The sequence below is a fragment of the Sitodiplosis mosellana genome, unplaced genomic scaffold, assembly GCF_009176505.1.
Source record: "Sitodiplosis mosellana isolate CC-2019 unplaced genomic scaffold, AAFC_SMos_1.0 Smas_scaffold_63, whole genome shotgun sequence".
Lineage (NCBI taxonomy): Eukaryota > Metazoa > Arthropoda > Insecta > Diptera > Cecidomyiidae > Sitodiplosis > Sitodiplosis mosellana.
In genome coordinates, this window is record NW_022595305.1 from 164,836 (window position 1) to 190,178 (window position 25,343).

A 25,343-nucleotide genomic window follows, 5' to 3' on the forward strand; every position below is an offset into this window, starting at 1 on the left:
GGGAATCGAAGCATTGAATGACACAGAAATTGATACGACAGTCAAAGCGTCCGACCGAAATCGAGCTGTGAACAAAACGGTCATTGACAGGCCAGAGCCAGCAATATCATCCGAATCATTCGAATTGATCGAGATATCGTCTGACACCTCTTCAGTCTTGTTTGATGCGACAGATGAGATTGAAGCTGAAAGTAGACTTTTGCCGCTCAACTCAACCATTGCATCGACCACATGCATTCAGATGCAAGTCGCAGCCAATAATCTACGCAATATGTACATTTCGAATGGTAAGTAGACATTGCTTTGATTGAAAGCTTCTTTTTTTTGGAATGGGACAGTTGCATGGAAAAAGAGATTCAGAGAGAAAGAGACAGATTCATGGTAGAATTGGCACAGTTTTGTGGAAAATTGAATCAAGCAAAAATTGGACGTTTGATCGGAAATGAACTCAATGAAAGTGTAAATGGTGTGATTTGACTTTTTTTTTCCATTGAGACGTGCCTATTTATTTCCTTTGGAGCCATTTTCATGGAGAAACGTTCTTCATTGACAAAATTTTCCCGCCCGACTGTTTGAAAAACAGAGTTCATCTGTTTATGCCATTATTTTCCACAAAAATTCATAGTTTCACAACAAATCCGAAGAATTTCACAACAAATCTTACAAAATCTTCTCAACATTTCATTCCAGATGCGAAGAAAACTCAAGACAGCGACGAATTCGAACCGGATCTGACGTTAGTGCCCACATACACGCAATTTTTGAACGACAAAAACAACAAGGATTGGACATTGCGATCACCACCGAAGGCAACGAGCTGGAAACACAGTCCTGAGATCCCATCAGCATCCAGCGATGGGCTCATTCAAGTGTATATGCGTGAACAGGACATCAATCGAATGTTGAATAAAGGAAACATATATTTTGCGCAAGGAAAGTTGCACTACGCGGAGTCAACGCAGAGAAAACGCACATTCTAGGGCACACTTAATATTAGGTGTTTCAAAGCGGAAGCATTATTTGCTAGTACGAAACGATTTTAATATGACGACTCGATTAAGGCCAATTTTCAATTGTAGTTTAGAAATTTTTTGGCAAAAAAGCCTAATTGTTAGTATAAAATAATAAGCATTGTGACAAATGTTCAGTTTAAAAGACAAAAACACATCAAATTGCTCAATTGTTAGTTAATAGATATGTTTATATGACGGTCACAAGACCAAACCATATAAAAAAGAACGAAACGAAACAAAAATGAAACAAAAACATACACAAAAACGAAAAACACAAAAAAAAGAAAACGATGTAAAATTTGCTCAGAAGCAACAAACAAAAACGACGTTGCCAAGAAGCAATGGATGATGCGTTTTGAATGGATTAAAGTGAATAAGTTATTTAAAAAAAAATCAATTTGCATTTTTTCTTTGGATTTGATTTGCGCAAAAAAAGACTCTTGTTATGTTGTCGTGGCCAACTCCAGCAGAACAATTTGACGGGCGCACCGCAACCAAAATCAGGCCGTTAGAATCAATCGCCAATCGAATACGACATTCGATTCCCCCTCTTCAACGCATAGCCATACATTTTATTTCCAGTGGTCGAGAGAGTAGAGACTCCTCCCGTTGGCTTCATATCTAGGTCAATCGATGGAATCGGCGCAGAGGTGAGGTAAATACCAACACATACGCACATAAACATCGCATGTGTGAGCTTGAATTTTGCTAAAACGTTCTGTTAGAAATGAAAATGACTTCCAATAGATGGCGCCAGTAGGTTGAATTGACGATCTAAATCGAAGTCCGATATGTTTAGACCATGAAATATGGAAAATGTTTGAGTTTCAAAGAAAAAGTTTGGAAGTTTTATATTGCAAAAAATATTTTTTATAGGTAAAAAGCAATGAAAAATTGAAAAAATTTAAAAAGATCAATTTTCTGTCGAAAAACCCTCAAAACTACCCTAGTTCAAATGACAAAAACGACATTTCAAACGATGATATTTAGTACGGCATTCAACCGAAAAAATTCAAAAGAACGATGTACTAAAAATGTCAATCGTTGACACAGACACACACACGTTGCTCTCTTTTGCACTCGCAACGCATTCATCATCACCGTGCCCATTGAAAAGCATGTAGTAGTGTTTGTCTTTGTCGCGCCTGGCCAAACGCTTTCGGTATACTATATTGTGTTATGTGCGTCGTTTGTGTATAAAAACGCGCGACGCACTAGTGTTTGTGTGGCCACTTCTATGATGACAAAAGATACATAGAAACAGTCGTAGTCGCTGTGAAAAAAGAAAAAAAATGTTTTCTCTCTCTCTCGTTCGCTCGTATTTCATAGCACAAAGTGAATTCGATTTGGATTCACGTTAAATTCTGGTTCGCATTCAGTCACAGTCATCGTTGAATTATCGTCGTGTAAGCAACAAGCTATGTGTTTTTGCATTCTGTATCACAACACCGTGTGCAAATCATCACAAACATCGAGTTAAGTGAAAAGAAAATGGAATAAAAGAATTTGTAATTGAGAGAAGCAAAAAAAAAACGAAGAAGAAGTGAGTGTATCAGAATTTGTCAAAGAGGCCAAATGTGTGGGCCAATAAGAACATCAAACTCGAGAGCAAAATAAACAATTCGACGATTCGCACACGCACAGTAGGCAAACCAAATAGTTGAATTAAAATCAATCGAATTTGCATCAAATTGCAATTGATCTAGTGAAACGAAAGGAAAAAAATGCAGACAATGTGAATAAGACGAAACGAAATTAGACGCCAAACATGCGAAATTGTGAAATGTTGTGCGAATGTCGGTCGTGTTGTTTGTGTATCACCATTCATCGATTTATCAATGAATGTTTGTGCGCACGATGGATTTTAATTGAAATTCGTGCGAGTGTCGAGATTCTTCTTTCTTTTTCGACATCTTGTTGATTGTTTAGCCGTGTTTGTGTGTGTGTGTGTGTTTGTTTTTATTTTATCGTGCAATGATTCCGTGCTGAAAAGCCACTAGAGAAGAAAATTAAAGACTGGCAATTTTGTGAAACGGGGCGGCCAGACAATAACGACGACGACCCAAATAATAACGCGAAAAAAAAACAAACAAACAAAATAAATTGCATTTTGCGTGTACCGTGCATTCCGTTGCTTCGAAAATTCAATAGAGAACAAGTGATTTCTTTTTCTCGTGTGCAGCGGTCTACTGCCTGTCAAATAAAGAAGACGACAACGCACTGCAGACGAACATCAGAGAGGAAAGAAGCAAAAATCGGTAGGAGATTCTATTTAGAACTGCATAATTGCCCATTTGTTATATATGTGAATATGTTGAGTGTGAGTGAGTGAGTGTGTGCTTTGTTTCGATTGAACAGTTTTCTTTTAAAGCATACATAAAAATGTATTTGATGTGTGCCAAAACAAACAATCGGACCAAGCTCACTTCTAATTTTAAAGAAAGTTGATAAATCATTCTTTATTTGCTGCAATTTCTGCTTCCAGTTTATTTCATTCTTCGGTTGAGAAAGAGAGAGAGAGAGAAAAAAACAACACATTCACTTAAAATGGCTTAGGTTTTGTGGCTGTCAAATTTCATGTTTACGTTGTTTGCATTGCATTGCGTTCCGTTTTGTTCGGGGCCTTTCTCGAATTCACTCTCTTGCTCTTTCTCGCTTTTTCTTCTTCTTTTCCGTGCGTTTTGGGTGTGAGTGTGTTGAAAATACACAATTTTATTTCATTTTTTTTTTCCTTCTTCATTCAACATTTATCTTGGTTCGTGTATGTTTCTGCTGGCAACGCCGTGTGCTCACATCAAATTATTTTTTTTCTTTACTATAACAAGAGTCGATATGTTTTTTTCTGCGTCTCTTTCCCTATTCCTTCGTCAGAGAGTCCATGAAAGATGTGTTTAGGTCGGTACGTGTTTGCAACGATGAAAAATGCCATTGAGTCGAACGGTTCATCACGTATATTGTATTGTGTCAGTCAGCCCGTGTACGTTGTGCGTGCGTCTCACTCTCTATCTCTCTGCCTCACTTTTTCTCTTTCTTCCTCCTAAGCGTGCACTAGCCTCCAGTCAGCATCACATGTGTGTGCATAAATAATGAAAAATGGCAACAACAACAACAATGACAATAAGAAGAAGAAGAAAAAAGGGAATACAACAAATGTCGTTTTTCAAATAGGCTTTGAGATATAAACGACCGCCGCCATGAACCGTCCGTCAACGTCGTCGACATCGTCTTTGAACCTTTCTTTACGGAAAAATTCTAAATCGAAAGTATTTAAACGCGCCGAGTGTGTTTCTCTCTATTGATTAAATTCCCATGGGTGAATCACCCATTCGAAGCCGTCTAGTGTGTAAATAAACTGAAGGCCGCCGCTGGCTTTCAATCTCTATGCTATGCCATAACTTTTTTTTTCTCCCATCATCACACTTCTTGTCATTTCAATGTTCGTTTTTTTTTTTTTTGCTTGCTCGCCTTTCGTCATTTTAAAAAGCCCATTTTTTCAATGAATAATAAAATGGATTTGCAACGAACAAAAAGCCGATCTTGTACGTACAACTTTTTTTTTCGCTCTCGCGTCATTGTTATTCGAATAAAGAATAAGAGCAAACAGTTGAACAGCCTGCATTGAACGGATATATCAAATGAATGGGTCGGTGTGTTTGAAACGTGACGAACGACAAACTACACCGCATTAACACGAATTTATTTCGTAAAATTGATTCAAATGCATGAAGCAAAAGAGAAAAAATCGAGAGCGAATACAAACTGGTGCACGAATAGAGTACGCGCGAGACTAAACAACAATTTTCTGAAATTGAAATTTATTATAGCACAACGAAACAACGTGAACTAATGGCGAAGCAGAACTTAGATAGAGATGGAGATAGAGAGAGAGAGAGAGAGAGAGAGAGAGAGAGAGAAGAAAACGTATAGAAATTGCGAGACGATTGAAAAAAAAAACAGCCAACGGATGGATGTTAATGTGCGTTTTTTTCCACAATTATCAATTATCAAATTAATAAGCATAAGTACCTATAATTCGGGCTCTCTCTCTCTATGTGTGCGGAGACAAAAACAAACCCTCAATTTTCTGGTAGAGCATTTTGTTTTTACAAATCAAGTGCTTTTTTTTCAGCCTCGCTCGAGATATTTCTACGTTTTTCCCTTCACTCTGAACAGTTTTTTTCTCTCGACGAGATAATTTTCTAATCCTGAACGACTTTTTTTCTCGCTAAGTTTTTTCTCGCTATTCTTTCGTTTCCACATCTGCTAATTAATCTCACAATTCGACTTAATTAGTTTTGGAAAGGAATGAACACACGAAAAAAAAAACTTGTTGCAAATAGAACGAGAATGTTCACAGCGAACCGAATGAGGTAATCGCCATGATATTGAATCACCATGATATTCATAATGCATGCACCTTATTCGGCATTTCGCCGCAGCCAAATCGAGTATCGGTAGATATTCGATTCGGATATATCGATCTCAGCGAGTATCGAGTCTCATTGAGTTGTCAGTAAGTATCGATTTTCAGTTGTGAGCGACTCATTGCATGTAAGTCTCCTTCGTTTGCATCGGTATGACCAGTCTAGTTTCAGTCAATTTCTTGTGTTATCGCATCTAATTGCGCTTTGATGTTGACATCAATGCCTCAATGCAAATTGTCGTTTGTACGTGAATCGTGTGTTGACACAGTTTTTATTGATTCCAGCAACAAAAAAAAAAGTTTTCCAGTGCATAGTTAGATTATATTCCGCTTTTTCTCCATTCGTTCGTTCAATCGTTGCTCATTTCAGTAATTTGCCATTGAAATGTAATTGACGATCATTTTTTACGGAGAAAAACGATTCGGAGATAGATTCACTATATTTTGATTTTGCTGTTATTGCTTTTTCTTTGCTCTCTCATCTCGGTGCTGCGTGCAAAATATATAAGATGATGCATATGTTTGTATTTATTTTCTTTTCATTTATATTTATTATGTGAATGACACTGAAAAACTGTGCGCGACGCTCTTTCTCTAACTCGTGTGTGTGTGTGCACAGCACGCCCGCTAGAGCACTCGCGCATTCGACGAGTTTCTCGGGTCGCACACGACACTCAACTATTCGCGTTCGGATGATTTATACGCGATTCAATTATAAATTTAGCGCACACACGCGACCAAATAACATCCCGAAAATTATCTGTTTCACTCGATGAAATGTTCAACGTGCACGTACCTATGTTGTGTGCTTTTATTTTCCTGGCGGTCGCCAGTGTTTTTTTTTTGCATGAACGAATGTAAGAGCGTTGAAACATTTCGAACGGAGTCAAGAATCTTGAGTGAGAACAGAAGAGAATGAAGTGAACAAGACAAGGAGAGAGAGTCAGAGTGTGTGTGTGTGTGAGAGAGAGACGAGTGAGAGAGAGAGAGAGAGAAATGTGCAAGAGTGAGAAAAGAAATGAACAGCGACCGAAATAAGATTGTATCTAAAGAGAGAGTACAACAAATTGTCGATTGACGTAAATCGTTGGAAATTGCACGGTGGCTGGGGCTGACTTGGCTATCGATTTCTTTGTCTTATTTGTGTTTGTGTATGCGAGATAAATAATGGTCATAAATGGAAATCGACCCAGTGAAACTCTCGTTCGACTCTGAATGAAAATGTTTACACACACACGGCTCATGGATTGACTTATATATCCGCATACACATCGATGAGCCGATTAATTTAAAATTAACTCGAGCCTGTAAACAAATCTATATCTCTTTCGTTTGCGAATTCCATGCGAATGACGTGAAATGGCCAGTTCCAAAAATAGACACAACCAAATAATCCCAAGCAAACTCAATGAATGAATTCGCTCTATCTCTTTCCGGCTCATCATTTGCAAAGAAAGATTTATTCTCGGTTTCACTTTGGCACTGTCGCCCCCCTCAAATGTGTATGCATCACCGTCATTTCGCGTAGATATTTCGTTTTTTTTTCTTCTGCGATGTGTACAAAGTCGATGCAAAGACATTCGTAGGCTAGAGCATGAATTAAAATCAAAGTCAAGCCACAATTGAATTTCCGTAATGTTGTCATCGCTGAGAAAGAAAGAGAATGAAAGAAAAAAACGCGAATAATGATTGAACTCGAATGAAAACGAGTGAGAGAAAGAATGAGTGAGAAAGAAAGAGAGAGAATGTGTGGCGTCACACGCAAACCCAAAATGAACTCATTGTTTATATACTCAACCCGCCCCACATTACAATTTATAATCGAAATCGCACGAAAATCATCAACGGCGCAAGCAATCGACGAACGGCATCCACACGCCAACACATCCACATCCACATCCATCCACACAATACACATTGACTCTCACACACATGCCATGACTCGATTGTGTCGTTGGCTTTTTGCTTTGCGCGCTGGATGACGAAACCAAACCAAAATTACATAATAATTATTTCAAGTGGGTATTTCGAATAGTTTCCTTATATTGAGGCAATTTTACTCAATTTAAAAATGACTTGGCACGAGCTAAATATCAACGGACGAAGAGAAAAAAAATCAATTCGCAAAATAAAACAAACGTTTCACATTGAATCGAAATCGATGGCTATCTCATGCATCGATTTTTTCGGAATAGATTTAAATAAGCGGCGAAAAAGAGCACTCATGCCAATCGTGCACGATTGCCAATCAAAATAATTTATTGGCAAAATTGATTGCGAAAAAGGATTTCGCTCATAATAAGAACAAATTATGAATAAATAGACTGGTTTCGTTCAACCGGGACGGTCGTCAAAGAGAAAGAAAAACACACAAAACCATCAAAGAAAAGAAAAAAGTTATGAATTTATAATTCGAAGAAAAAAAATGGTGAGAATTTGAATTTAAAATTCAAAAAAGCCAGAGAATGGTAGATATTCGTGAGGTGGCTTTAATTGCATTCATCATGTGTTTTTGTGCTTCCGTATATGTCAATTGTTTTTCTTCTCTTGTCGTTTTTTCGCTCAAAGTTTATTTCCAATCGATTAGCACATTCGGTGACATGCTTTGTGTCTATAGGGCGTGAATGTGTCTGTGTGACAAGAACTTCAGCCGAAGTGTCAATGCAGATTGATGGAAACAAACTCATGCGAACACAATTATCGCAAATCGAAACCAAAAAAAAAAAAAAAATAACAAAGTAAACTTGTCAATGTGTAAACAATGTTGACAAATATTTGTGTGTGTGCATGGATCGGCAATCTATTGGATCGGCCGTGCTTTGTTTTGTGGAAAGAAAACACGCAGTAGTAAAAAAAAACGTTGTGTGTTCACTAAAGAGTGTTCATGCTAAGAAATGCGGTGCCAAAAACGGAAAAATCTATCATAAAAATGAATGGGCTAAAATCCACATTGTGGATTCTACAGCGAGGCGCATTCTTGGGCGAACAAACGAGCGCGCGCAAACGCGCCTCCGTCACTTCACATAAATAAGCGAGAGAGCGAAAGAAAAAAAAACAGTTCAAACAAAGTGAATAATGGTTGGTGTCGGTGTGTGTTTGCTTGGTATGGTTATGGGATAGAAACAGTAAGGCGCACGCATTTGCCCAATCCACTCAATTTGTTGAATTTTGTTGTTGTTGCTGGTGGTTCAATTTCTTTCATTATTCTTTTTCGGTCAGAGAATAGAAAAAAAAGAATTTTTTTTCGTTCAGCCGCTTGCTTTTGCATATTAAAACGGAACGTATAGCGGCTGATTTTGATGGCTTAATGCATAAATTAGCCTGAAACATGTTTCACTCAAACCGTTCACCCGACGTAGTGTATAGACTTTTTTTTTTCTGATGATGTAGGCATGTATGAGAGTGTGCTAATCGATTCAAAAGCAACAGTACAGTGACGATGACGACGACGGCTGCTACGGCATCAACCCAATGAGTATGCACAGTAAAAAATAAAAGTCCACACTTAGGCGGATTTTCGACTGGTAGAGGCGCCCAGTCTTATATTTTGCCTAGTAAATTGAGTTTCAGACGAAAAACCGACTAGATTATAAGCGGAATTTCGCCTGCAGCTCAAATTACTGAAAAAACGGCTAGATGTGGACTTTTATTTTTTACTGTGTGTGATCTTATGAAGTGTTCTCCGGTTATTCGAGTTGACTGATAAGAAAACAATGAAGAGATTTTTTTTCTTCTTCATATAATTTCGGAAAGCGTGCACAGCACTAATTTTTCAATGAGCATATTACTTTCAATATCACATCTCGACCTACTCGTTTGCCTTTGTACACCGTTCGCTCGTTGTTTTCAACAACCTCTGTTGAATTGTTATTGTTCCAACTGTTATCGTTTTTTTCTTCGTTTTTTTTATCATCATTTTACACGGAACGATAAACCACACACGTTCCATTTACACAGATTCCAATGGAAACGAAAACGCAACCAAACAAATCACACACTCTTCCCAAACCAAACACGAAACAACCAAATGACCGAAAGCATAGAGACAAAAAATATACGGGCACGAGTACGAATGAAACGAATCATACAATGAGCGAACGGAGAAAGAATGAGTAATAAAGCAAGAGAACAAATGAAAAAAAAGAGCCGGAGCACGACAAATACTGCACGAGTTGGGTGCGTTTCGGTACCGTTTTGATTTAATGCTCTCTCTTTCTCTTGCTATCGCCGTACTGTGCTGTAGCATCAGCATGAGCACCGCAATAATTTTTCTTGCGGTGATTGTGTCTTCTTTTTCGCTTGCATTCGTTTCTAGGTCACATTCTATGCATTGCATTGGTATCTTCCTCATTTTTAATGCGCGACAACGGCGACTACGACTTGTCGTTGTTGTTGCTTTTCTTTTGTCACACTGTGAGTGTAGCGAGAGCGAATAATTCGGTAATGTGTTTATTGCTGTGCTATAAATTACGCAGCCAGTACAGTACCCCGAATGTGTGACTGGGACTTCAATAAATTTTCTATTGCGAATTGGCAAAAGCGGGTGATGAAGAAAAAAAATCAATACTAAACACTCCATTGATTTTGGGTCTCTGTGTATATCGAGCACGTCGCTCGTTCACGCTCTCCGTTCCAATTAAAGCGGATTTATTGGAAAATTGTCCATCGAGTTGGTGTTCTCGCTCTATCTCTCTCTCTCCACTTATCTCTCGCTCATTCTATCGACTGTCGCACGAACGGTCGCACTCATCATTTATTCAACGGATTGTGTGTGTCAGTCCGAACCGCAATGTTTGTTTTCAACCCCTAGTAAATCATCAATACTGCTGTTTTTTGTTTGCTGCTTGGTCGCTCGTTGTACTTGACATGGACACCGTTGTTTACATTGTCAGTTGTTGTTCCAATTTGTGATTGATGAAATGGAATCGCGCCACTTTCTCTCTCTCTCTCTCTCTCTCTCTCTCTCAGTTCGGTTGAAAATGTCACAGTGATGCACAACACAACGACCAATTCCATGCTCGTGCCCGTGCTCTCAAACTGTATTTATGCCATATTAATTAATTTTTTAAAAGTTTAATGCGATTTAAATGTGCGCCACACTCTCGTTGCAAGCAAACGCTTCGGCGAATGCATTTCGAATCGAATCAGAATCAGTGGATGGCTTGGCTTGGCTTGGCTCGGTTTGGTTGTTCCATTTTCTGTTTCCGCTATGCTCTCTACACCATAATAATTCAATTGCATGTATAATTGAGAATGAACCAAACCGCACGACATTCATTAGCTGCCTGCTATTTTGCTGCTGTTGTTATTGCATCAAACTGACATTTTCATGCCTGCTTTATGGCACTTCAACCTTACTTTCTTCATACATTGTTTTGTTTCGCTCACTCGCTCATTTTCCATGAGTTTTCAGTTTCGTTTCTCTGCTCCGTTTTTTTTTTCTTTCTTTCTGTTGTTGTTTGAATTTTAAATGAAACTGAATGGTAATCAACGTGAAAGTGATCTTGGTGTAATGTGAAATTAAGTTAGAAAATAGCGTACACGCTATATTCACTATTGCTTGGAAAATTGACGTCAAAAATCGATTTGCTGAACAGAACACCATCAGGAAATGCTTTGTACTTTGCCGAACAGAAAAAAAAACTGAATAAACCGAGCAAGTTGGTTGTTTTGATGATGACCTTGAGCGATTTCTTATCAAAAACATTCGGTTACTTTAACCCTTAGCACAATGCGCCATGCGACTCAACACATGCCAACATCGCTCTCGATTCAACAACATGCACATTAAACACTTTCATACAACAAATTGGACAATTGCATAGTTCCCATATTAATATTTAAATATAGATTAATGACTTGGGTGTTTACTCTACCAATTTCCTATCGTATTATTTTATCTATTTCTATATTTCAATTTCACCGTCGTATTCGAGACTAATTTTGTCGATTAACTGATTTTTATTGCCCGCAATTCTATTTTTATCAGCAGCCGCAGCAGCGCACCGACAACATCGATAACAAATCATTCATTAAGACAACCAATTAGTGAGAAAAAGGGGGTAATACAAACACGGAGAGCAAAATGCAAACATTCGGAAGCGGAAGTGTTCGGTCAGGTGTTTACGATGGGAAAATAGCTGGTCTATATGGTGAGTATGGGTGATTTGATGTGTTGTTATTTTTTTTAATGATGTAATTGATTTGCTTGAGTCTGGCTATACCATAGCAATATGCTATGATAGCAGTATTATTTCAGGCCAATGTGAAAAAAGTCATTTTTTATGATCATAACACAACAAACCCAAATAGATTACCGTAAAATTCATTCTAAAATTAGATAAATTCCACTTGTTTATCCAATCCATTAATTACAAAAAAAAAAATTCGCACTCAATTTTCAGATTTGGAGCAAACACTTGGTGTTGGACATTTTGCCACTGTGAAATTGGCCCGGCATGTGTTCACTGGCGAAAAAGTTGCCGTTAAAGTCATCGACAAAACCAAATTGGACGAAGTCTCACGCGCACATCTATTCCAGGAAGTTCGGTAAGTGCGACAAGGTCAATTTATTAACAACAACAAAAAAAACGCACACGTACGTACATCCAATTGAGAAAAGACCCATTAAAAAGTTTCTTCAAACCAATTTTGTGTCGAAAATGTGTGTATGTGTGTGGCCATGGAAAGGAAATGAACACTTTGAAGTTTTATTGTCACGATTATAATTTGAGCAATGGGATTTTCCAAGGCTATTTGCTTTTTTGATGATTCAACAAGTCAAAATTACTGTCTGAGCTATGGCATTTCTTTGGAAAGTGTAATAAAATATTTATCAGTCATTTATGTGATTAAATGTGTTTATCATCTATTAAATCGTGATGCAAAAACTTGAAAATTGTTCAGTCGGTTTCAATGGAGAATTTCGTTCACATGATCTAAATAATCTCCACATTGATTTACTTCCCATTTTGTTTTGACTACCTTGCTTACTTTTTTTTTATTATGTACATACCTATTACAATTATTGTATTATGGTTATTTGCGTTAGCTCATGTCTTTGTTTCTCTTTCTAGATGCATGAAATTAGTTCAACATCCGCATGTGGTGCGATTATACGAAGTCATCGACACACAAACCAAATTGTACTTGATTTTAGAGCTAGGCGATGGCGGTGATCTCTACGACTATATTATGAAGCACGAGGGTGGCTTAAGCGAACACTTAGCTAGAGAATATTTTCGACAAATTGTCCGAGCCATTTCATATTGTCATAAATTGCATGTGGTGCACAGGTATGACACAGTTTATCATTTATGCTGTTATTCATGACTCATGACGGATAATATTTTCGTTATTGTACTCAGTATTTGGGTGAATAAAATAGATGAGTCATCTAAAATAACAACACTCTTACTCTCTTTTTTGTTGAAAAAAAGAGCAACATTTCCGTTTATTTAACATTCTTATTCTCTTTGTAAATGAAATTGAAATTGTATTAATTCTCTCTTTGATCCTTTTTTACAGAGATTTAAAGCCGGAAAATGTGCTGTTCTTCGAAAAATTAGGCATTGTCAAATTGACCGATTTCGGTTTTAGTAATAAATTTTGCCCTGGCCAAAAACTTGAAACATCTTGTGGCAGTCTGGCATATTCAGCACCCGAAATTCTCTTGGGTGACTCATACGATGCACCAGCTGTCGGTGAGTATTTCGGAGAAAACAATCAATAGAACCCAATCTATAATAAAAATTCAATTTAAGAGTGTATTTCCGATCTCATTTTAACTTTTTCACTTAAAATTGTGACATTTTTCTTCTAAAAATGTTAAAATTAGACTAAAAAATTTAGTAAAAACTTTTTTGAATGGCTAAATTTTTCTAGAATTTTTTTTTACGCAAAATTGAATTTTATTATTTCAATCCAGTTTTTAAACAATTCCTCCAATTAGATACTATGATCACATGATTTTAAAAGAAATTAATTTCCATTAAAAAAAATAAAAATAAATAAATTTTATAAATAATTTATTAAAACCAAAACAAAATTGACTCATTCAATTTCCATTATATTTAGACGTTTGGTCGCTGGGTGTAATATTGTATATGCTTGTGTGTGGCCATCCACCGTTCCAAGAGGCAAACGATTCGGAAACATTGACAATGATTATGGACTGCAAATATACGACACCCGCTCATGTGTCAAATGAGTGTCGTGATTTAATTGCTCGGATGCTGTTGCGTGAACCAGAGAAGCGGGCGACACTCGCTGAAATTGCCACCGATAGATGGTTAACACAAGATGGATCTGAGCATGTACATGTACCTGAATATTTACCGTTAGTTAGTAGGCAGCAAGTTAGCGATGATGATCATGCGCTTATTATTCAGAAAATGATCAATGGGAATATTGCAACCAAAGAAGAAATTTTAGAGTAAGTCCCAGTGCAATTTTTGGAGCCTCTTCAATTTTTTTGGATTTTTTTTTGGAATTTTTTGAAATTTTTCTGGATTTTTTTTCCATTTTTTCTGTTCTTGTTTTTCAACAAGGACATTATTCATTAAAAATATTACGCATCAAGATATTATTAATTTTTTCCCTAGCTGAAAATTTTCACACAGACAATAATTGAAAAAAAAATCTTCGTATTTTAGCATGCAAATTAATTTCAAAACTTTTTTTATTTATTTCCGTTTGCAGAGCTCTAGATAAAAATGAATATAATCACATAACAGCCACGTATTTTCTGTTGGCTGAACGACGACTGAAAATAACGCGACAGGAGACAGCACAAGCGGAGGGTTCAACTGCGCCAAACAATGGGAAAGCATCACCGAAAAAGCCATCCGGTGATGTGGTTGATGCTGCAATTGATATTCTGTCGAGCAATTTGCTGGCACCGCCGTCAACTGGATATTATAATAGTTCAAGGACTGGAGTCGATGGAGTAGTGACAACTGTAAGCAATCGTTTGTTCAACTTTTGAGTGTATTGAACTGCTTAATTTGTCCGAATGTCTGAATTGATACGGGCAAAATATCTGGGTCTGAGTAGAAAAAGAATCGAATAAATCTCTAAACAGGCTAAAAAGTATCAAAAGTATAACTCAATAAATATAATTTCTTATTTTCCGTAGACTGGACGTTCGCGAAAGTGCAGTATTGTACAAGAGGAGGATGACGATGAAGACGATGACGGTGAACGGGACGATGGCTCGTTAAATCGTCGGGGTTCAAAGTCTGAGGGCCGGATAAACATAACGGTTCAGGATCGGTTGGCCGAAACGGAGCGACTAAAGAAAGAATGTGCTGCAAAAATGTTGGCAACAGACATTGCGCCCACCCGAAGTGTGTTCGACGGCATTTGCAATGTGAAAGTATTGACAGCGAGCGACATGGATCCGAATCGATTGGGTCGTCGGCAATTTGGTCACAAGCCAATTCCACGTCCATTGGAATTGCAAAACAATGCAAACGATGCGATATTTCGAACGATAGTGGAACCACCATCGCCGAACATTATCGCGGGCACACAAAATGGTGAACAGGCCAATTCAGAAGTGGCGACTTTTGCCACTGAAAATACCATAGCTGAGACGAAATTTCTAACCGATTCGTCGACGATAACCATTCCGATATCGTCGCAAACGCCCGCCGCCCTAGTCACTCCACCGAAATACAAAACGATGCCATCGCCTGAACGAGTCAACACCATTCTGCCGGGTGCAATGTGTTTAAATGAGATTTTTGAAGAAGGCACTGACATTGGTTCGTCCGACACAAGCGCAACGACCACACCTCGGCCCGTAGCCAAACATGCCAATTTCACAAACAATCGAAGTGCATCGCAAAGCGGTGCCCATGCTCATCGACGGTCAAAATTTAACAAATCCCGTACGGCATCGTGTTCGTCCTCGGACGATGATGATTCGGAAAATCGAAAGAAACGCGCACACAAAATTGTCGATTCGACAAAGCCAATTCAAACACAACGCCGTGACTCGAATGATGATTCAAGTGATTCACAGGATCCCAGCAATCCGACATGTGGTGCATCGGGATCGGGATCAACGTCATTTGCAGTGCAAATCATTAGCGATGGATCGAATGCCAGTGAGTCGACCAACGATGAAACCGCACAAACCGGTGAATCAAATACGAATGGCCGGCAACAAAAAAGTATTCAAGGTTTCCGGCGTCATCGGGCTGGCCGACGACGAACGGGCGAGACACGGCTGCGAGAAAGTCAATCTTTGAATCGAATTACTGAGGTGCAAGAAAGTGAAATGCCAATTTCGAATACGATTCAATATCCAAACCGATCGCCGGCCACACTTTCAACGAGTGCCATTGATCAAGCCGATCCCCAATCACCAACCACATCAACACATTCAACGGTCACACCAATTGCAACGCACAAAACACCCAAATTAGGATTCGGTGCACGATTGCTGCAAGGATTCAAACGGTCTGAGTCAAATTCAAAGTCCGACACCGTGACAAAATCCAACGAACCAAAGAATAAGCATAACAATAACAACAACAATAAGAACAATTGGAATGGTAATGGACATCACATATCATCGGCTGAATCGAATGAAACCTTAAATTGGATCAAACACTCAAAGCCACCGCTACGCGTCAAGGCACATCAACGTCTTAAGAATCTCAAGTGCTTAGTCGATATATTCAGTTAAAATATTCGACCAAAAGTCTATCTGTCACACTCAACACACAACACCACTTACAATTTATGGCATAACCAATTTGTTTATTTCTTTTTCGAGCAATTTATCGGCCACACGACGACAACAACAACAACAACAACATCACAATCACATCTCATTGCTGATCTGACTTGCAAATGCCAAAATAAATATAAATTGAATATTCATTGTAGCTTGTGCTGTGTCGCGCTTTTCGGTCAACCCCGGCACTGGGTAGATTACAATCGCTCGAATACTTAACCATATTTACATTTAGAATATAAACCCAAAAAAAAAATGTTATTTTCGTTCCGTGCAACCGCTTCTGACATATGACAAAAACATTAAGCCGCGGCTATTTTCGCTGGTTAGCAATGTGTGTTTATATTCAGACTGTTTCAATGGCGTTCGTAAACCACATTGTCGAAAATAGAGTTGAACGTAGCATATTGTAATTCATAACAATTGTCCTCGGTGTGTAGTCCAATAAATATTTGCAAACATTGTATTAAGACAAACCAAAACACACACAAACACAGACTCACTCACATACAAACTCTCACACCGTAATTTATATTTAGACATTTAATTTGTAAGTTTAGAGAGGATTTTATTGAGGTTTTTTCTTCTAGAAATACTCATTCAAAGTTTTTTGCATTGTAGAACAATCTCTCCCACTACGACAATTTGTATTTGTTGTCGATCCCATCCAAATGTGCAAAAAAAAAACGATACGATGATTTTTTTATCCACATTTTTTTCTACCCTACACCACCAAACTAATAAAAAATGAAACAAGCAACCGATTTTTAACAAGTCCTAGTTGAAAATTTTAGCGAGATAAACTTTATAATAGATTATTACTACATAAAAACAAAAAAATCACTCACACATTTTGATCATATCATCGACTGGAAGACACATTGACAGTTGGCTTTCATTCGATGATGCTCTGTGCAATGTTACACTGATTTAAATAATCAATAGATTTATGATGGAGACGAGGTGACGAAATGTGACTTCGATTTTTAGCATCCGATTGAATGCAATTGCATAACTTATGCAGCAAAAGGATCATGATTTATAAATATAATCCATGATGATCCATGATTTAACCGTTCATGATCTATTGAAACATTTCTACAATGTCGAATACACATTGATCGAATCAATGATATAAATTCAAAGGCAAAGGTCAAACAGAAATGAAGAAAAAAATTGGATGAGATGAAGAGGTGATATGAAGAAACAGCGAAGATGACTAATTCTATTTGGGATTTATACAATTTTTGACAGTCTTTTAAAATATTTCAGGTGGATATTATTCTTCTTGAAACCACGTTTCAGGTGGAAATATCCCTTCCATTGTCCATTCTTTTCAAATTGCATTCAGATTATTTTTTTTCCAAATTCATTGGAGTTAAGATGAAATCAAATCGAAGACATAATTTGGTGCTGAGTCACAAAAAAAAACACTCACATTCAAACTCAATACATTGTTTGAATGAACCGAAATTTTGACACGGGATAAGGGTTTCGAGTGGAATTTACCAATTTCAGACAGTTGAAGATCATCGAGTGTAATATTAGCATTGGAAATTGGTGAATTTTCTGACAGAAAAAGAGAAGGACGTGACTTAACACTTAAAGCTGTAGACTCTACGTATTAAAATCATACCATCAGTCGTACTCAGTCACAGTCTTCTTTGTAATGGAAAAAAAAAATTCTAACAGAAGAATGTTTTTTCCTGAGAGAAATGAAATGTCCATTCAAACTCAAAACCCATTCAATATCCATATGGTATCTCACTCAAAGACACACTACTTAGCAGTTATATGATAGAATTCTTAATGGCAACCACATAAATAGCAACAACAAAAACTATCGACGAATGAAACTATAAAAACGCATACAATTCACTTATTATTTAAAGAAAATAGCATTAATTCAACATTAAACAGAGTTCATATAGTCGAGTACCTTGTAATAGCATTTAGGAGCAAACAGAAATATTCATCACACTAGAATTTGTATTTTTTTTCTTCTTTTTCATGGTTTAGAACCATCAATATTTGTGTCAAAATCCAGAAAAAAAAATCATACAGACAAAGATTTTAATCTCTCCCCGCAAATGAAACACTTGTTCACCAACAAACGACTTAATAAAATGAACCATCATGAATGAAAAATTAAAACTCAATTGGAATTTGGGATTTTTTTTTCGTATTTGTTTTGTTTTCGCTTTTTGAAGGGATGAAGCTATGGCAGATTGGAAAACAATTCGTCTGTAATAGACTAAAAGGTAACTATCATCATAAAGTGTAGGTAACAAAAATGCAATGAAAAGTGACAAAAACATTTTCTCTGAAGTTTATTCTCCATTTTTCTTCAGACATTCCATTGTGATTTTAAAATTAGCACCGCGCATAAACCATTCACCTTAAAAAAAAATAGCGTCCATTCCTTTATGCTCTTCATCGTAGTAGCCATAGGTCATACATACGCTATGTATATAAGCGCCCCAAACATCGCTATGTATCCACGTGCTACATCTATGCGTGTGACGACAAGTCCACTGCTTCATTGAGTACCATTTTTAATAAGCGATGCAAGCCTTTTGGGCTGTTCAAATTGGGCATCATAATATCAAAGCTTCGGAATAATGATGATTTTTAGTCTAAAAAGTTGAAATTCTGCTGAATACCAAATTCTGATGTCAATATCAAATTGATTCAACACCCTATTAGCTTTAAAAAATGTTGATTTCCTCAAACTCTGAAAATACAGAATAGAAAAGCCGTCAATATATTGCATATATGTATATGCAGTGGATATTCTCAAGTTTGATGTGGCCCAAACTGTGATCATTAGCACAAGAATTGAGCAAGTGACTTGAAGTCACTGACTTCTCAACACAAAGGCTCACTCTTAACCAAGTGAAGCTCCATCAAAACTAAAACTGAAACTCCAGCATAACTTCAACCGAGAAATTGTTTTCTCGAAAAAATCAAACTTCGCGAAAAAAATTAATTGATTCAAAATGGAAATAATTTTTCCGAAATAAAATGAATTCTCTCTTGAAAGAAGTATGTTTCATTTGCACCAAAAAAAAAAAAGAAATTAAATTCACGCGCATTTCGTCAAACGTTGAGTGTCAACTTCATGTTGATTGAATCGGTCGGTTGTGATGCGGTGGCGCTGTTGTATCATCGCTTCAACTGGATGCGTAAGTGTATGAGTTGGTATGTGTGCGTGTGTGAGTGAATTTCAAAACCGAGATGTTCAACTGTCGCACACTCGAACGGCTTGCACTGAACCCATCAAATCGTATTCGAATCGCGTTCCAGTGAAGTGTCTTAGTTTTTTTTTTCCTTCTCTCTATCGTTTTTGTCTTCAGAAGAATTTTCATGTAAAATTCCATCCAGAATCGATAAATTTGTTATAAAATTTGCGTAATTTCTGAGATAACTTAAAAAAAAAAGTTGTGTTTGAATCGAATCAGTTGATTAATTGGTAGAGAGAAAATTTGTTGCACACACAACACGGAGAGTCAAAGACAAGCAGATCGCGTGGTAGAACATATTTTTTTTTCTCATCATTTAGTGGATCATTTGGTTGTTTATAGAAATTAAAAATTAGTCGGTGTGCAGAAATTCCGTAGAAATGAGTAGCAAACACGAGGATCCAGCCAATGAAATACCAGACATTTTGTTCGATAAGAAGGAAAATGTAAAATATAAGCGATGCCGACTATTTGGCAAGGTAATAACATTCCATTTGTACATTATTTTTTTCCATCATTTTTTGTCACCAAATCCGAAAATACGTTCTTTGTCATTTCGTGTGTCATAGAGAATGAGTTTGATATGAATTTTTCTTGTGTCACACCAACCCGTACAGTGAGAGAGCAGTGGAAAAAAATGAGTTGGACCAAACACAATTGATTGTGCACTTGCGACACATAAATTCAATTGTATTTCATTCTGTCTCTAACGGGATGGATTATCGCATACAAAAGAGAAACATTTTCCATTAATTCATTGGGCCAATGCATGGCATGGCCAGAGTTGATACCAGCAATTCTTTTTTTTCCCGCCGTTCTTGTTGTTGTATCACAAATGCACCAAATACTTCGTCGCAAAAATTCAGTTGAACAAATTCAAAAAGTCAAATCGTCTATCCTCTATCGGGTATAGGGTAAATTGGTATGCGTGTGACAGAGACGACGCGATATGCGGCGATGCGTATGGTTGGTTCACTCTTTGACACATTCAATGTTGAACCGGTCGCGCATACAAACAATCGGTTGTCGGTTGTACACAGAGCTAGACGGTTGTCGGTTGTATACAGAGAAAAGGGGGAAAGAGAGACAGAAACACATACACACATAGGCAATGCCTTAGACAGAGAGCGCTTTGCATTGTATAACCTCACTTTATTTGAAAATGTTCATCGCCACAACGGACAAATTCGTTGATGTGACGACACAATGAACGGGTTATAAATGGATTCAATGAATGTCAACGACCATCACAATCAACTCTTAGCCAGCTACTTGAAATATAATGACGTGACACATAATGAATGACTGGGTGATTTTTTAACCGAAAACATGGATTTTTATGGACTTTTTCTTCTGAGTTGGTGGTCAGAATGGGATTTCGGTAATTGGACATTTTATTCAATGACAGTTCGAAGAAAACGATTGACAAAAACAAAAAATTTGTGATTTTTTTTGGCAATTCCGAAGAAATTTTTTCTGAAAAAAAGTTCCCGTTCTTCGATTGAAGAATCGAACATACTGTATTAAACAGATTCACCGTTGATTCATTGATTCATCCAGAAATAAATATGTTCCAAGAAAAACGATATTCTTCTTTGCAAAAATCATTTGGTTCTAACCAAAAAAAAATTCCATGACGTTTCCAACGAAAAATGACGATTCTAGCGGGAAACTGTTCTGAAACCAAAATAAAAACGTTCTTTTGAACAAACAGTCTTTGTCAGAGACACATTGCTTTGAGTCAAAAAAAAAAGTTCACATTCAACCAAAAACTCATTCTTTAACACACACATAAATATTTCTGATGAAAAAAACTCATTTCTAACGCTACAAAATCCAAATTGTTCTTCTCTTCCAAACACACACACACACAGGGTGGATTTGCACGATGCTACGAGATCGTCGACATGAAAACACAAGATGTGTACGCTGCCAAAGTGGTATCGAAGAAATTGGTGATGAAGCACAATCAAAAGGATAAAATGACCCAGGAAATAAAGATCCATCAGTCGTTGAGTCATCCGAATGTGGTGCGATTTTTGAGTTTCTTCGAAGATGATCGCAATGTGTACATCGTATTGGAATTGTGCAAGCAACGTTCAATGATGGAATTACACAAGCGTCGTCCGACCGTCACCGTTGCCGAATGCCGTTTCTATATCCATCAAATTCTCGAAGGTGTTCGTTATTTACATGACAATCGAATTATTCATCGTGATTTAAAATTGGGCAATTTATTCTTGAACGATAAATTGAATGTGAAAATTGGGGATTTTGGTTTGGCCGCACGCATTAAATTCGATGGTGAACGCAAGCAAACATTATGCGGCACACCGAATTACATTGCACCAGAGATTTTACAAAAATCCGGTCATTCGTATGAGGTGGACATTTGGTCCATTGGTTGTATTATGTATACACTATTGGTTGGCCAACCGCCATTTGAAACGAAAACATTGAAAGACACATACTCAAAGATTCGAAAGTGTGACTATCGTATGCCACAAACACTGCCCAAGTGGCCAGCCGAAATGATTTGCGCTATGCTACAGTCGGATCCAACGAAACGGCCATCGGTACACGATTTGCTACGGCATGAGTTCCTGAAACATCCGATACCCAAGTCGTTGCCGGTATCCTGTTTGACCTGTGAACCACGTCTTGATCAATTGGGCTACTCTGAAAATGATCTCAAAGATGATCGACGACCTCTCATCGAAATCAACAATGAATATGGTATGAATGGATAGACTCTTGTTTGAATAGAGTATTTTTTACATGAACATTGCATTTTTGTAGCTGATTGAACCTTTTTTAATTGACCCGATTGATACAATGTTATCACATATTTAATCGAAATTTTATTGCTTTTTTTGTCACACAGATGAACGCGCCACAACGTTTCTACGCAAAAATCTGCATGATCAAATCACTGCCCAGTGCTCGGTGCTCAAGAATAACCGAGACTACAAAAATGATATCGACAATTTGTACTTGCAGCTGACTAAATTGTTGAATGATAAGGTAAGCCGGTGATAACATTGACTTTTTCAACATTCTGGAGCATTTTTCAATCGATTTTTGTTGTGTTATGAAACAGAAGTTCTGTTTCAAGCTAAATTCGTTAAATTTCAATTGGTTGAAAAAAATGTTACTCTAAATAAAGAAAAATAACCTGGTTTTCAACTTCGGTTCTTCTCTGGTTAAAATTAGAAGAAAAATTACTTCAAAAAATCATAAAAAATCAATTCGAGACAATTTTTCGAAAATTCAAAGAAAAAAGCTTGAAAATCGGAGCAATTTTTCTTTGAAGAAAATTAAAAGAAACAAAAAATTTAACACAATTTGTCTATTTCCACACCAGCCACAACGTAACAACTACAATGAAAATTTGAGCGATGAAAACACGGATCCAGCAGCTGCGCCATTGTTTTGGGTATCGAAGTGGGTCGATTATACCGATAAATATGGTTTTGGTTATCAATTATGCGACGAAGGAATGGGTGTTATGTTCAATGATACAACAAAGTTAATCATGCTGGCCAATGGAATGTAAGTAGTTCTTTTCTGTGATTCTGAAAGAAACACGTTCGAAAAATCACCGGTTGACAATCTCATGGCTGCTATGCCCACAAGTGAATTTTTTCAATTGACTTTTGGCTTTGGCTCTTCTCTTCTAATTTTTCTTTATCGTTCTAATGCAATCTTTTGTTGTCGAATTAGCTTTCATATGAAATTGGATACAATGAGCAAAAATCAATTGACTTTCTACTGAGTTTATTGAATTGATGCCTACATTTTTCATTCTTCAAAAAAACTTAAAAGCCATTAGTAATTTTATCGTCCAGTTAAGACCGAATTAGTCTTCATTGAAGACTCTTCAATACCTGTATTTAGTTTCCAAAATTTAAATCAATTCTTCAGTTCCGCTTCACTCGCGAGTTGATTTTAATCAGAGATAAACCATCTCTGATTTTGATTTTAATTCAATCCTTTTTCAACACTCAGACTCGATCTAGTTTGACCATTTAATTATTGTAAGAAATATTTAAACACAATTTCGAGTTGCCGTTGATTTGATTATTCTAATCGATTTCGAATATTTTCAGTAATGTGCATTACATCGACCGTGAGGGCAACGAACAGTATATGACACACTCAGTGTATCCAGATGACTTGGAAAAGAAAATGAAATTATTGTCATACTTCAAGCGTTATATGACGGAGCATTTAGTGAAGGCTGGCGGCAATTCGGTGCGAGATGCTGGCGATGTTGTTTCACGTATTCCACATTTGCACACATGGTTCCGGACCACATGTGCGGTCGTTATGCACTTAACAAATGGTTCAGTTCAAGTGAGTAGCAGACTTTTGTTGAAGAGAAAAAATGACTCATGCAATTGTTTTTCTGAACAAAATCAGAAGAGTTCTTTCCTCGTTTTCTTTGTAAAACAAGAAAATAGAGGAAACGTTTTTTTATTGCCTTAGTTTCAATTTTTTTCTCTCTCGAAAAGTTTTTTTTTTCTCAACAAAAGTAAAGTTTTCCATTGAAAAATTTTCCGAAACTCTTTTTCGCTAATTGAAATCTGTTTTTTTTTTCGTTTCAATTCCAGTTGAATTTCTCCGACCACATCAAGATAATATTGTGTCCTCGTATGAGTGCCGTCACGTACATCGACAACAAGTTCCGCACGTACAAGTTCTCAACGATTTCAAAATTGGGCTGTTCGGCTGAATTGTATCAGAAACTGCGTTATGCCCATGAAAAGCTCAAGAAGTTGCTCGAGAAACTCAAATGACCATCACAATGAGTACCATTTTGTACATTTTGAGCATGATTCGTACTATGATTTTTTTTTATCTCAAAACTTTAAACGCAAAATCCAATTCGAACGCATTCATACACACACGCACACAAAGAACAAACAAACAAACAACAAACGCATATTATGTAACAATGTATCTTCATTTGTAACCGTTCATTTCGTCCTAGTATTTAGTAATCGTAAGCATAGTAATGAATACAAACCCACACCAACTCATATGTTCATACATTCAAAAGGGAATGAGAAAGTTCAAGTAAATAATGTAAGATTGATGCAAATTTAGTCGATAAAGTCTCGCTTCGAGAGAAAAACAAAGGATAATTTTTTATGCGATTATACAATGCCAACCCTTTTCCTATAAAAAAAACAACAAACAAATCGTTCAAAACTAAATAAAAAGAAAATCGTTTAAATTCCCAATGCGTGTTTCGATTTAAGTGTTTTGCCCGGTGCCAAACTATTTACAATTGAAGCAATCACTTGCCAATGCATTTTTGTTCTACCTTTATGTTTGGATGAGGCTCTTTTGCATGTGTTATTTTCGTATCAGATTTTTGCATCGGATTGTATTAACAATTTTGTCGCAGATTTATCTCAGTTGAGTGCCTCTTAGATTTAGATCCAACGGCGATGATTTAAACAAAACAATCGCCAATTGCCGATCAGTATCGTTCATCATGTGTAGCTCTTACTTGCTTGCTCTCTCTCTCTCGCGCTAACTCAAAGTCTGTTTAGCATTAGATTTATAAGTTATGTAAGAAATTGTATTCCCCACACAATATTCAATTACAATAAATCGCATCGATACATTTTATTTAATGGACTTTTATTGGAATAATCGAGTTGAATTGAGCTCTCGCAATTGAGAGAGACTGTGGCACTTTTTTCTATTGATTGAATTTAATTCGAAGAAATGGATAAGATTCATGGTGGGGCCTATGCAATAAAAACCCAGCAAATAATGAAGCAAAGAGTTGCCAATAGCAACTTGTCATTCAGATGAACTAACACTGAACCACCCTTTTGGTTTGATCAGGACGGAACGAGTCACATTTCCACATTTTTCACATTTCAGAGCAATATCATTGGGAT

General features: G+C 37.0%; 3 protein-coding genes across 4 annotated transcripts; all 3 read left to right on the forward strand.

Moving 5' to 3' along the window:
- The first annotated feature begins 6 nt into the window (after window positions 1-6).
- On the forward strand, window positions 7-1,406 carry LOC129570663 (uncharacterized). Its single transcript, XM_055450357.1, has 2 exons — window positions 7-287; window positions 691-1,406. Exons 1-2 carry the CDS (start codon window positions 242-244, stop codon window positions 978-980), a joined length of 336 nt encoding a protein of 111 aa, XP_055306332.1. The 5' UTR covers window positions 7-241; the 3' UTR covers window positions 981-1,406.
- A 758-nt stretch (window positions 1,407-2,164) lies between these two features.
- LOC129570658 (uncharacterized) lies at window positions 2,165-16,954 on the forward strand. Of its 2 annotated transcripts, none has more exons than XM_055450350.1 (8): window positions 2,165-3,271; window positions 11,426-11,588; window positions 11,841-11,985; window positions 12,513-12,731; window positions 12,964-13,139; window positions 13,513-13,870; window positions 14,137-14,395; window positions 14,573-16,954. In XM_055450350.1, exons 2-8 carry the CDS (start codon window positions 11,522-11,524, stop codon window positions 16,130-16,132), a joined length of 2,784 nt encoding a protein of 927 aa, XP_055306325.1. In that variant the 5' UTR covers window positions 2,165-3,271; window positions 11,426-11,521; the 3' UTR covers window positions 16,133-16,954. The 2 variants fall into 2 exon arrangements, with proteins under 2 accessions (XP_055306325.1, XP_055306326.1); XM_055450351.1 differs by having other exon boundaries at window positions 2,235-3,271; window positions 11,429-11,588.
- A 2,413-nt stretch (window positions 16,955-19,367) lies between these two features.
- LOC129570659 (serine/threonine-protein kinase polo) lies at window positions 19,368-25,065 on the forward strand. The gene is made up of 6 exons (XM_055450353.1): window positions 19,368-19,904; window positions 21,300-22,161; window positions 22,310-22,449; window positions 22,790-22,977; window positions 23,535-23,781; window positions 24,039-25,065. The coding sequence occupies exons 1-6, from the start codon at window positions 19,806-19,808 to the stop codon at window positions 24,222-24,224; spliced, it is 1,722 nt and encodes a 573-aa protein (XP_055306328.1). The 5' UTR covers window positions 19,368-19,805; the 3' UTR covers window positions 24,225-25,065.
- Window positions 25,066-25,343: the final 278 nt, after the last annotated feature.